Raw genomic sequence first — 12,500 nt, 5'->3', positions numbered from 1 at the left:
CACCCCTCTCTCTCATCCTACCCCTTCTGCAAATCCTTATCAAACTACCTGTAAACAAAATAAATAAAATGTTGTGTAACATCTTTCAATAGCAACGTCAACTCGTCAAATCAACTCCTTACTCCTCTCTACACTCCCCCTCCTCCTCTCCTCCCCCTCACCTGTAGCCCTCCTCCTCCCTGCAGACCTCCTGTCTGCTATAGTAGAGTACCTCAAAGCGGCTGTTGACCTCCTGTCTGCTACGGTAGAGTATCTCAAATAGGCTGTAGACCTCCTACCTGTAGACCTCCTGTCTGCTATAATAGATACCTCAAAGCGGCTGTAGACCTCCTGTATGCTATAGTAGATACCTCAAAGCGGCTGTAGCCCTCCTGTCTGCTATAGTAGATACTTCAAAGCGGCTGTAGACCTCCTGTCTGCTATAGTAGATACCTCAAAGCGGCTGTAGACCTCCTGTCTGCTATAGTAGATACCTCAAAGCGGCTGTAGACCTCCTGTCTGCTATAGTAGATACCTCAAAGTGGCTGTAGACCTCCTGTGTGCTATAGTAGATACCTCAAAGCGGCTGTAGACCTCCTGTCTGCTATAGTAGATACCTCAAAGCGGCTGTAGACCTCCTGTCTGCTATAGTAGATACCTCAAAGCGGCTGTAGACCTCCTGTCTGCTATAGTAGATACCTCAAAGCGGCTGTAGACCTTCTTCTCCTTCCTCATGCTCTCCATCCTCTTCAGCAGGCTGTCTCTCTCCTGAGGGTTGACCTGGGGCCTCAGGAAGCGGTTCCTCCCGAGCGACGGCTCCCTCTTCAGCCCTCCTTTCTCTCCTGCCACGTCTACCCCCTTCTCCCCTCCGGCCTCCTCTCCTCCTCTCTCCAAACGGTTCTTCTGGCTGTTGGCAGAAATCTGTTCCAGGATGACCTTGGTGTCATCTCTCAGGTTGCTACTGAACAGAATGGAGCCGCTGGAGCTCTGGTACCGAGACGGACCTGTCGTTTTAGACGCAGCGTTGTGATTGTCTGAGAAAGTTACGTCGCCTGCGGCTTTAGCATCAGCAGTGGAAGAGGAGCTTAGGTGTGTGGCGGCGGTCCCAGACTCCTCGGAGCTCTCCGTCACAGTTCTCATCGTCTTGTTGTCTCCGCTGGAAGCCGATATTGCACCGCCAGAGCTCTTCTTGTCCTTGGGAGCCAGGAAGCCTTTGAATTAAAGAATGAATGAATGAATGAATGAACGAATTAATAAATTCAAACCTTAATTGCTCTGAAGGGAATTTGTTTTATAGATCATGAGCGCAAACAATTAAAAAAGAAAAGATACCAGTAAACATGGACGTAACAATCTGTGACAGACAGACAGACAGCACCACATACCTTTGAGTTTCTGGGTGTGCTTCTTGAGGAAGTCCAGGGGCTTGGCGTCGGCCTTGCCCTCCCCTCCCAGGGTGTTGAGGGAGGTGTTGGAGCCCAGGCTCTTGTGGAGCCCCTCCTTGGACTCGGCCCGAGACATACTGGACAAGCTTTGGGAGCGATGTTTTTTCCGCTCGCTCTTCTCCGCGTCCGTGGCGTCTGTCGTTAGCGTTTCCTCATCGCAGGAGACGCGGCGAGGGTTGGAGCTCTTGAACAGCTTCAGAGAAGGGAATGGCTTCAGAATCTTACTGGGCTCGTCTTTCCTCTGTGACTCCGAGCTGCTGTCTTTTCTCTGTGACTCCGAGCTGCTGTCTTTTCTCTGTGACTCCGAGCTGCTGTCTTTCCTCTGTGACTCCGAGCTGCTGTCTTTTCTCTGTGACTCCGAGCTGCTGTCTTTTCTCTGTGACTCCGAGCTGCTGTCTTTTCTCTGTGACTCCGAGCTGCTGTCTTTTCTCTGTGACTCCGAGCTGCTGTCTTTTCTCTGGGCTGTGGTAGTAGAAGGCTCAAAGGTTTTGAATCTTGAGGTGATGGACAGTTTGCGTGTTTGCTCTAATGTGGCTGGGACTTGTGGTTTCATTGGGGCAGGCTCTGGAGCAGTCACAGAGAACGAGGTGGTGGTGGTGGTGGTGGGGGAAGAGGTGGTGGTGGAGGTGGTGGTGGAGGAAGAGGTGGTGGTGGAGGAAGTGGTGGTGGAGGAAGTGGTGGTGGGGAAAGAGGTGGTGGTGGAGGAGGAGGAGTTGGTGGAAGAAGGAGTGTCTGAGAGGTCTGGTGTCTTCTGAAGAGGTCCTTTCATCGCGGCCTCTTTGGATGCGTTTCTCTTAGCAGCCAGCTCCTTGAAGTACTGCAGTCTATTGGCAGGGTCGTTCATGTTCAATGGCTGGGGTTTGGGGAGATTTGTAGATGCTGGGGTGACTTTGGGGGGTGTAGGCTCCTCTTTCAACCCAGCCTCTTTCTCTTCCTCTGCCTTCTTCTTCTCTCTCTCGTTCTCCTCTGCCTTCTTCCGCCACTCGAAGGGTTCCCGGGACTTGGAGTGTCTCTTCTCCAGGATCTGTTGGACGATGGAGGTGGTGCGGAGCAGGTCAGACTCCTCATCCTCCTCGTTGGCCACCTGTATCAAATCAAATTCAACTTTATTCGTATGCCACATACATTTTATGCAAGGTAGCAATACAATGTGTACAAAAAATACAAATACAAATTAAATCAAAACAATCAGAGATGATATGAAAGGTAATAAAGACCTTCATGCCCAGGCCTCCCAGGTGGGTCTCCGTCTTGGAGGAGGAGAAGATGAGGGAGGAGCGCAGCCGGGAGCTCCTCTGGAGCATCGGGTTGATCCGCGTCCGGAACGACTCGTGTTTGGAAAGCACAACCTCCCCCGGGGCCTCCCTCGACGATGACATCTCCACATCCACCCCAACCTCCCTCCCCCCCACCTCCCTCTCCCTCTCTCTGTCTTTCTCTCTCGCTCCCGCCCGCTCTATGGTCCTGCTGTCGGCCCCGTCCTTTCCCGTGCTCTCAGGCATGAAGGGCTTGCTGTATCGTGGCGGTCGGATATCCGGCCTAGGCTTGGAGGGGATATTCGGAGGCTCTCTCGCCTCAAAGCGGGGTACAGACCCCTCATGGGCGTACGGTTTCCCCTCAGACTCTGGGTCTTGGAAAGCGTCAGGGCCCAGAGGTTGGGGCAGCCCCTCCTCTCCTGTGTCCCCGTAGGCGCTGAGGTAGGAGTTGATCCTCCAGCTGCGGAGGCCCTGTCTGACGTTGGGGTCCTGGTCCGCCTCCACTGGGACGGGGAACAGCTGCTTCTCTGGGGGGTTGGGATGGGTTGGGGATGACTGGCAGGCGTAGGGCTGGCCCACCGTCGGCCTCTTGTGACCGCTGCCACCTCCATACCTGGAGAGATGAGAGGGGGTTACTTTAGTTTAGACACATTTCTACTGACATGGGTGGATACAACATTTTGACCAAAACTTTGTGTGTGTATCACTAAAAGCTTCATCGACTAACTCTAGTGGTAGCATTCAACAGTGAACAGACATTAGTTATCATTCTTCAGTCCAGTGGACCCTCCGTACTACGTACCTCCCCCCTGCCGGTGGTGGTCCCGGGTCGTGTTTCAGGTCCTGAGAGGAGAGGAAGTCTCCACCGTAGCCCTCTGGACCAGGAGGTTCCTCGTGGGGGTAGCCTGAGTCAGAGTACTGGTCCAGCGCTGGTCTGTTCCTCAGCCTGTCGTAGCGTCCATGGCCGGACCCAGGTCCTCCTAGCCCTGATCCTAGCCCCGGCTTTAACCCAGGTCCCTCGCCACCCTGGTAGTAGTGGCTGGACTGGCTCTGCTCCCTGGAATACAGAAATAGTCATAAATCATCATCACTGTCATCATGAGTAGCAGCAGAAGCATCATCATCATCATAACCCAACATGCTTTACATATCACAGATTATTTTATTATGCAGAAGCATCATCACCATCATCATCATCATCATCATCATAATAACCCAACATGCTTTACATATCACAGATTATTTTATTATGCAGAAGCATCATCACCATCATCATCATCATCATCATCATAATAACCCAACATGCTTTACATATCACAGATTATTTTATAAAAAATGATAACTTGGGCCAGAGTTTTGCCTGATTTGATCACAATATTTATTCAAGCTGACAAAGACATAAATGAACTAACGAACGAACTAACTAGTACCTGTGGTAGTGCTGCTCTGTCTCCTCCAGGTTGTTCACGACTCTGTGCTTCATGTACTGTCTGGAAGAGGAGTAGCTCTCCTGGGTTCCCTCTGCATAGCTTTGCCCCTTATAGTCACTGGTGCTTATCTCCATCTGCCTAGAACCACAGGAAAAACATACAAACGCTTTAACATGGGAACAGAGTAGAAACATACAAACACTTTAATATACTAAATTACAGTCGCTAGTGAAAGTCTACACACCCCTTTGCACAGTCTTCACATTTTGCTGCTTTAAAATTAAATTTTACATGGGATTACGCAATCAAGAAATCTTAGCTTTTTAAATTAGAAACATTTTCTATAATTTTCATTCACTTTGAAAATGTGGAGTAGGTTGTGTAGATCTGTAGAAAAATATAAAATTGAATCCCTTTTTAGATTTAATTTTAAGGCAGCAAAATGTGAAGACAGTGCAAGGGGTGTGTAAACTTTCATGATTGACTTTGTCATCCTATTCCATTCACAGTGAACTATAGGGAATATGAAGATGGCTGCCGTTTTACGGCTCCTAACCAATTGTGCTACTCTGTGTGTTTTTTCGCGTTATTTTTAACATACAGTGGGGAAAAAAAGTATTTAGTCAGCCACCAATTGTGCAAGTTCTCCCACTTAAAAAGATGAGAGAGGCCTGTAATTTTCATCATAGGTACACGTCAACTATGACAGACAAAATGAGAAAAAATAATCCAGAAAATCACATTGTAGGATTTTTAATGAATTTATTTGCAAATTATGGTGGAAAATAAGTATTTGGTCAATAACAAAAGTTTCTCAATACTTTGTTATATACCCTTTGTTGGCAATGACACAGGTCAAACGTTTTCTGTAAGTCTTCACAAGGTTTTCACACACTGTTGCTGGCCCAATTTTGGCCCATTCCTCCATGCAGATCTCCTCTAGAGCAGTGATGTTTTGGGGCTGTCGCTGGGCAACACGGACTTTCAACTCCCTCCAAAGATTTTCTATGGGGTTGAGATCTGGAGACTGGCTAGGCCACTCCAGGACCTTGAAATGCTTCTTACGAAGCCACTCCTTCGTTGCCCGGGCGGTGTGTTTGGGATCATTGTCAGGCTGAAAGACCCAGCCACGTTTCATCTTCAATGCCCTTGCTGATGGAAGGAGGTTTTCACTTAAAAATTCACGATACATGGCCCCATTCATTCTTTCCTTTACACGGATCAGTCGTCCTGGTCCCTTTGCAGAAAAACAGCCCCAAAGCATGATGTTTCCACCCCCATGCTTCACAGTAGGTATGGTGTTCTTTGGATGCAACTCAGCATTCTTTGTCCTCCAAACACGACGAGTTGAGTTTTTACCAAAAAGTTATATTTTGGTTTCATCTGACCATATGACATTCTCCCAATCCTCTTCTGGATCATCCAAATGCACTCTAGCACACTTCAGACGGGCCTGGACATGTACTGGCTTAAGCAGGGGGACACGTCTGGCGCAGCAGGATTTGAGTCCCTGGCGGCGTAGTGTGTTACTGATGGTAGGCTTTGTTACTTTGGTCCCAGCTCTCTGCAGGTCATTCACTAGGTCCCCCCGTGTGGTTCTGGGATTTTTGCTCACCGTTCTTGTGATCATTTTGACCCCACGGGGTGAGATCTTGCGTGGAGCCTCAGATCGAGGGAGATTATCAGTGGTCTTGTATGTCTTCCATTTCCTAATAATTGCTCCCACAGTTGATTTCTTCAAACCAAGCTGCTTACCTATTGCAGATTCAGTCTTCCCAGCCTGTTGCAGGTCTACAATTTTGTTTCTGGTGTCCTTTGACAGCTCTTTGGTCTTGGCCATAGTGGAGTTTGGAGTGTGACTGTTTGAGGTTGTGGACAGGTGTCTTTTATACTGATAACAAGTTCAAACAGGTGCCATTAATACAGGTAACGAGTGGAGGACAGAGGAGCCTCTTAAAGAAGAAGTTACAGGTCTGTGAGAGCCAGAAATCTTGCTTGTTTGTAGGTGACCAAATACTTATTTTCCACCATAATTTGCAAATAAATTCATAAAAAATCCTACAATGTGATTTTCTGGATTTTGTTTTCTAAATTTGTCTGTCATAGTTGACGTGTACCTATGATGAAAATTACAGGCCTCTCTCATCTTTTTAAGTGGGAGAACTTGCACAATTGGTGGCTGACTAAATACTTTTTTTCCCCACTGTATTTTGTACATAATGTTTCTGCCACCGTCTCTTATGACCGAAAAGAGCTTCTGGATATCAAGACAGCGATTACTCACCTCGTACTGGACAAAGATTTTTTCTTTAACGAGTCGGACGCAAAGGATTTTCTTCAGACACCAGGCCCAAATCAAAATCAAATCAAATCAAATCAAATTTTATTGGTCACATGCGCCGAATACAACAGGTGCAGACATTACAGTGAAATGCTTACTTACAGCCCTTAACCAACAGTGCATTTATTTTAAACAAAAAAAGTAAGAATAAAACAACAACAAAAAAAGTGTTGAGAAAAAAAGAGCAGAAGTAAAATAAAGTGACAGTAGGGAGGCTATATATACAGGGGGGTACCGTTGCAGAGTCAATGTGCGGGGGCACCGGCTAGTTGAGGTAGTTGAGGTAATATGTACATGTGGGTAGAGTTAAAGTGACTATGCATAAATACTTAACAGAGTAGCAGCAGCGTAAAAAGGATGGGGTGGGGGGGCAGTGCAAATAGTCCGGGTAGCCATGATTAGCTGTTCAGGAGTCTTATGGCTTGGGGGTAGAAGCTGTTGAGAAGTCTTTTCCCGTCATTCGCGTGAGAAAGAGACGGAGATATTGGGGATGTAGGTCGGAGTGCCTTGTAAGGATCCGACGGCGAGTGGGTGATCTGCCTCTACCATCAGTACTATTAGCCAACGTAGAATCATTTAATAATAAAATAGACAAACTACGATCACGGATATCCTACCAACGGGACATTAAAAACGGTCGTGGCTGAACGACGACATGGATAACATACAGCTCCGGGATATACGCTGCACCGGCAAGATAGAACAGCTGCCTCCGGTAAGACAAGGGGTGGCGGTCTGTGTATATTTGTAAACAACAGCTGGTGCACAAAATCTAATAATAAGGAAGTCTCAAGGTTTTCCTCGCCTGAGGTAGAGTATCTCATGATAAGCTGTAGACCACACTATTTACCAAGAGAGTTTTCATCAAAACATTTCGTAGCTGTCTATTTACCACCACAAACCGATGCTGGCACTAAGACCGCACTCAATGAGCTGTATAAGGCCATAAGCAAACAGGAAAACGCTCATCCAGAGGCGGCACTCCTAGTGGCCGGGGACTTTAGTGCAGGGAAACTTAAATCCGTTCTACCTAATTTCTACCAGCATGTTAAATGTGCAACCAGAGGGGAAAAAAACCTAGACCACCTTTACTCCACACACAGAGACGCGTACAAAGCTCTCCCTCGCCCTCCATCTGACAAATCTGACCATAACTCTATCCTCCTGATTCCTGCTTACAAGCAAAAATCTAAAGCTGGAAGCACCAGTGACTCGGTCAATAAAGAAGTGGTCAGGTGACGCAGATGCTAAGCTACAGGACTGTTTTGCTAGCACTGACTGGAATATGTTCCGGGATTCTTCTGATGGCATTGAGGAGTATAACACGTCAGCCACTGGCTTCATCAATAAGTACATCGATGACGTCGTCCCAACAGTGACCATACGTACATACCCCAACCAGAAGCCATGGATTACAGGCAACATCCGCACTGAGCTAAAGGATAGAGCTGCCGCTTTCAAGGAGCGGGACTCTAACCCGGACGCTTATAAGAAATCCCGCTATGCCCTCTGACGAACCATCAAACAGGCAAAGCGTCATTACAGGACTAAAATTGAATTGTACTACACCAGCTCCGATGCTCGTCGGATGTGACAGGGCTTGCAAACTATTACAGACTACAAAGGGAAGCACAGCTTCGAGCTGCCCAGTGACACGAGCCTACCAGACAAGCTAAATTACTTCTATGCTCGCTTCGAGGCAAGCAACACTGAAGCATGCATGAGAGCATCAGCTGTTCCGGACGACTGTGTGATCCCGCTCTCCGTAGTCGATGTGAGTAAGACCTTTAAACATGTCAACATTCACAAGGCCGCAGGGCCAGACAGATTACCAGGACGTGTACTCCGAGCATGCGCTGACCAACTGGCAAGTGTCTTCAGTGACATTTTCATCCTGTCCCTGACTGAATCTAAAATACCAACATGTTTCAAGCAGACCACCATAGTCCCTGTGCCCAAGAACAATAAGGTAACCTGCCTAAATGACTACCGACCTGTAGCACTCACGTCTGTAGCCATGAAGTGCTTTGAAAGGCTGGTCATGGCTCACATCAACACCATTATCCCAGAAACCCTAGACCCATTCAATTTGCATACCGCCCCAACAGATCCACAGATGATGCAATCTCTATTGCGCTCCACACTGCCCTTACCCACCTGGACAAAAGGAACACCTACGTGAGAATGCTATTCATTGACTACAGCTCAGCGTTCAACACCATAGTGCCCTCAAAGCTCATCACTAAGCTAAGGACCCTGAGACTAAACACCTCCCTCTGCAACTGGATCCTGGACTTCCTGACGGGCCGCCCCCAGGTGGTAAGGGTAGATAACAACACATCTGCCACGCTGATCCTCAAAACGGGGGCCCCTCAGGGGTGCGTGCTCAGTCCACTCCTGTACTCCCTGTTCACCCATGACCGCATGGCCAGGCACGACTCCAACACCATCATTAAGTTTGTCGACGACACAACAGTGGTAGGCCTGATCACCGACAACGATGAGACAGCCTATAGTGAAGAGGTCAGAGGCCTGGCCGTGTGGTGCCAGGATAACAACCTCTCCCTCAACGTGACCAAGACAAAGGAGATGACTGTGGACTAAAGGAAAAAGAGGACCAAGCACGCCCCCGTTCTCATCAACAGGGCTGTAGTGGAGCAGGTTGAGAGCTTCAAGTTCCTTGGTGTCCACATCACCAACAAACTATCAAGGTCCAAACACACCAAGACAGTCGTGAAGAGGGCACGACAAAGCCTATTCCCCCTAAGGAGACTGAAAAGATTTGGCATGGGTCCTCAGATCCTCAGGGTCCAACAGCTGCCCCATCGAGAGCATCCTGACTGGTTGCATCACTGCCTGGTATGGCAACTGATCGGCCTCCTACCGCAAGGCACTACAGAGGGTAGTGTGTACGGCCCAGTACATCACTGGGGCCAAGCTTCCTGCCATCCAGGACCTCTATATAAAAGGCTTCTTAACAGCTTCTACCCCCAAGCCATAAGACTCCTGAACAGCTAATCAAATGGCTACCCAGACTTTTTGCATTGTCCCCCCCCCCCCCTCTTTTACGCTGCTGCTACTCTCTGTTTATTATCTATGCATAGTCACTTTAACTCTACCTACATGTACATATTACCTCAACTACCTCCCTCCCCCATCCACATACAGTTGAAGTCGGAAGTTTACATACACTTAGGTTGGAGTAATTAAAACACATTTTTCAACCACTCCACAAATTTCTTGTTAACAAACTATAGTTTTGGCAAGTCCGTTAGGACATCTACTTTCTGCATGACACAAGTAATTTTTCCAACAATTGTTTACAGACAGATTATTTCACTTATAATTCACTGTATCACAATTCAAGTGGGTCAGAAGTTTACATACACTAAGTTGACTGTGCCTTTAAACAGCTTGGAAAATTACAGAAAATGATGTCATGGCTTTAGAAGCTTCTGATAGGCTAATTGACATAATTTGAGTCAATTGGAGGTGTACCTGTGGATGTATTTCAAGGCCTACCTTCAAACTCAGTGCTTCTTTGCTTGACATCATAAGAAAATCAAAAGAAATCAGCCAAGACCTCAGAAAAATAATTGTAGACCTCCACAAGTCTGGTTCATCCTTGGGAGTAATTTCCAAACGCCTGAAGGTACCACGTTCATCTGTACAAACAATAGTACGCAAGTATAAACACCATGGGAGCACGCAGCCATCATACCGCTCAGGAAGGAGACGTGCTCTGTCTCCTAGAGATTAACGTACTTTGGTGCGAAAAGTTCAAATCAATCCCAGAATAACAGCAAAGGACCTTGTGAAGATACTGGAGGAAACAGGTACAAAAGTATCTATATCCACAGTAAAATGAGTCCTATATCGACATAACCTGAAAGGCCGCTCAGCAAGGCTGCTCCAAAACCGCCATAAAAAAGCCAGACTACGGTTTGCAACTGCACATGGGGACAAAGATTGTACTTTTTGGAGAAATGTCCACTGGTCTGATTAAACAAAAATAGAACTGTTTGGCCATAATGACCATCGTTATGTTTGGAGGAAAAAGGGGGATGCTTGCAAGCCGAAGAACACCATCCCAACCGTGAAGCACGGGGGTGGCAGCATCATGCTGTGGGGGTGCTTTGCTGCAGGAGGGACTGGTGCACTTCACAAAATAGATGGCATCATGAGGAAGGAAAATTATGTGGATATATTGAAGCAACATCTCAAGACATCAGTCAGGAAGTTCAAGCTTGGTCGCAAATGGGTCTTCCAAATGGACAATGACCCCAAGAATACTTCCAAAGTTGTGGTAAAATGGCTTAAGAACAACAAAGTCAAGGTATTGGAGTGGCCATCACAAAACCCTGACCTAAATCCTATAGAAAATGTGTGGCAGAACTGAAAAAGCGTGTGCGAGCAAGGAGGCCTACAAACCTGACACAGTTACACCAGCTCTGTCAGGAGGAATGGGCCAAAATTCACCCAACCTATTGTGGGAAGCTTGTGGAAGGCTACCCGAAACATTTGACCCAAGTTAAACAATTTAAAGGCAATGCTACCAAATACTAATTGAGTGTATGTAAACCTCTGACCCACTGGGAATGTGATGAAATAAATAAAAGCTGAAATAAATCATTCTCTCTACTATTATTCTGACATTTCACATTCTTAAAATAAAGTGGTGGTCCTAACTGACCTAAAACAGGGAATTTTTACTAGGATTAAATGTCAGGAATTGTGAAAAACTGAGTTTAAATGTATTTGGCTAAGGTGTATGTAAACTTCCGACTTCAACTGTATTACCTCAATTACCTCGACTAACCTGTGACCCCGCACATTGACTCTGTACCGGTACCCCTTGTATATAGCCTCGCTACTGTTATTTGACTGTTGCTCTTTAATTATTTTAGTTATCTATTTTTTACTTAACACTTATTTTTCTTTAAAACTGCATTGTTGGTTAAGGGCTTGTAAGTAACCATTTCACTGTAAGATCTACACCTGTTGTATTCGGCGCATGTGACAAATTACATTTGATTTGATTTGATTAGTGTGCCATTGCAGACGCAACCTTCATGTGATAGTGAGTTCTACATAAAATCGAGTTCTACATGAATCTAGTTTTAAATAATAAAAAATAATAAATCTATGTGCACCATCCCACCTGGAGACCATGGTGCGGCCCTGTTCCAGGAAGGACTGCTGCATCCTTAACTGCTGCGACGCTGCAAACCTCCCAAGGTTCAGTCCTCCTCCGGATTCTATGGTGTTTCGGAACAGGTCATCCCTACGGAATGCAGAACGCTCGGATTCTCCTCCTCCTCCGAAGGGATAGGCCGTAAGTTCTGGGGTGTGTGGTTGGAAACCCAGAGTGCGTCGCAGGGACTGGGTCCCCTTCAGGCCGAACTGGTTGCCGTAGTAACTGCTGCTGCTGCTGTCAGAGGAGACGGGCACTAGGGCGTGGTCTACGGTGAGAGGCTGTGATTGGGCGAACAGGATGCGGAACTCCTCGTCGAAGGTCGTGACCAGTTCTCCCAGGAAGAGATGAGCGATGCAGCGATGCAGCTTCTCATAGGACCACATGAAACTAGAGGAAACAGGAAATTACACGTTAGCTTCTACACTAAAGAGGTATTTGTAGCTCAGTTGGTAGAGCATGGCGCTTGCAACGCCAGGGTTGTGTGTTGGTTTCCCACGAGAGGCCAGTATGAAAATGTATGCACTCACTAACTGTAAGTCGCTCTGGATAAGAGCTTCTGCTAAATGACTAAAATGTAAAAATATGATATCTGTTCTATCTGATGTGTTTCTATGAGCCCCTATAGTTGAATGTTGATATCTGTTCTATCTGATGTGTTTCTATGAGCCCCTATAGTTGAATGTTGAAATCTGTTCTATCTGATGTGTTTCTATGAGCCCCTATAGTTGAATGTTGAAATCTGTTCTATCTGATGTTTCATGAGCCCCTATAGTTGAATGTTGAAATCTGTTCTATCTGATGTGTTTCTATGAGCCCCTATAGTTGAATGTTGAAATCTGTTCTATCTGATGT

General features: G+C 46.7%; 1 protein-coding gene across 1 annotated transcript in view; it reads right to left on the bottom strand.

Moving 5' to 3' along the window:
* LOC121572637 (protein FAM83H-like) overlaps window positions 1–12,500 on the bottom strand; it is a 19,673-nt gene that overhangs the window by 1,356 nt on the left and 5,817 nt on the right. Inside the window, exons 6-12 of the mRNA XM_041884668.1 lie at window positions 11,613–12,035; window positions 4,111–4,248; window positions 3,483–3,737; window positions 2,852–3,293; window positions 2,642–2,803; window positions 1,365–2,508; window positions 679–1,190 (exon numbers count right to left, since the gene is read on the bottom strand). Of these exons, the coding sequence (XP_041740602.1) occupies window positions 679–1,190; window positions 1,365–2,508; window positions 2,642–2,803; window positions 2,852–3,293; window positions 3,483–3,737; window positions 4,111–4,248; window positions 11,613–12,035 (3,076 nt within the window). The remainder of the gene's footprint in view (window positions 1–678; window positions 1,191–1,364; window positions 2,509–2,641; window positions 2,804–2,851; window positions 3,294–3,482; window positions 3,738–4,110; window positions 4,249–11,612; window positions 12,036–12,500) is intronic.

Source organism: Coregonus clupeaformis, chromosome 8 (genome assembly GCF_020615455.1).
Source record: "Coregonus clupeaformis isolate EN_2021a chromosome 8, ASM2061545v1, whole genome shotgun sequence".
Lineage (NCBI taxonomy): Eukaryota > Metazoa > Chordata > Actinopteri > Salmoniformes > Salmonidae > Coregonus > Coregonus clupeaformis.
The sequence above is the reverse complement of the archived record's forward strand: the minus strand, read 5'-3'. Positions and strand labels throughout refer to the sequence as shown.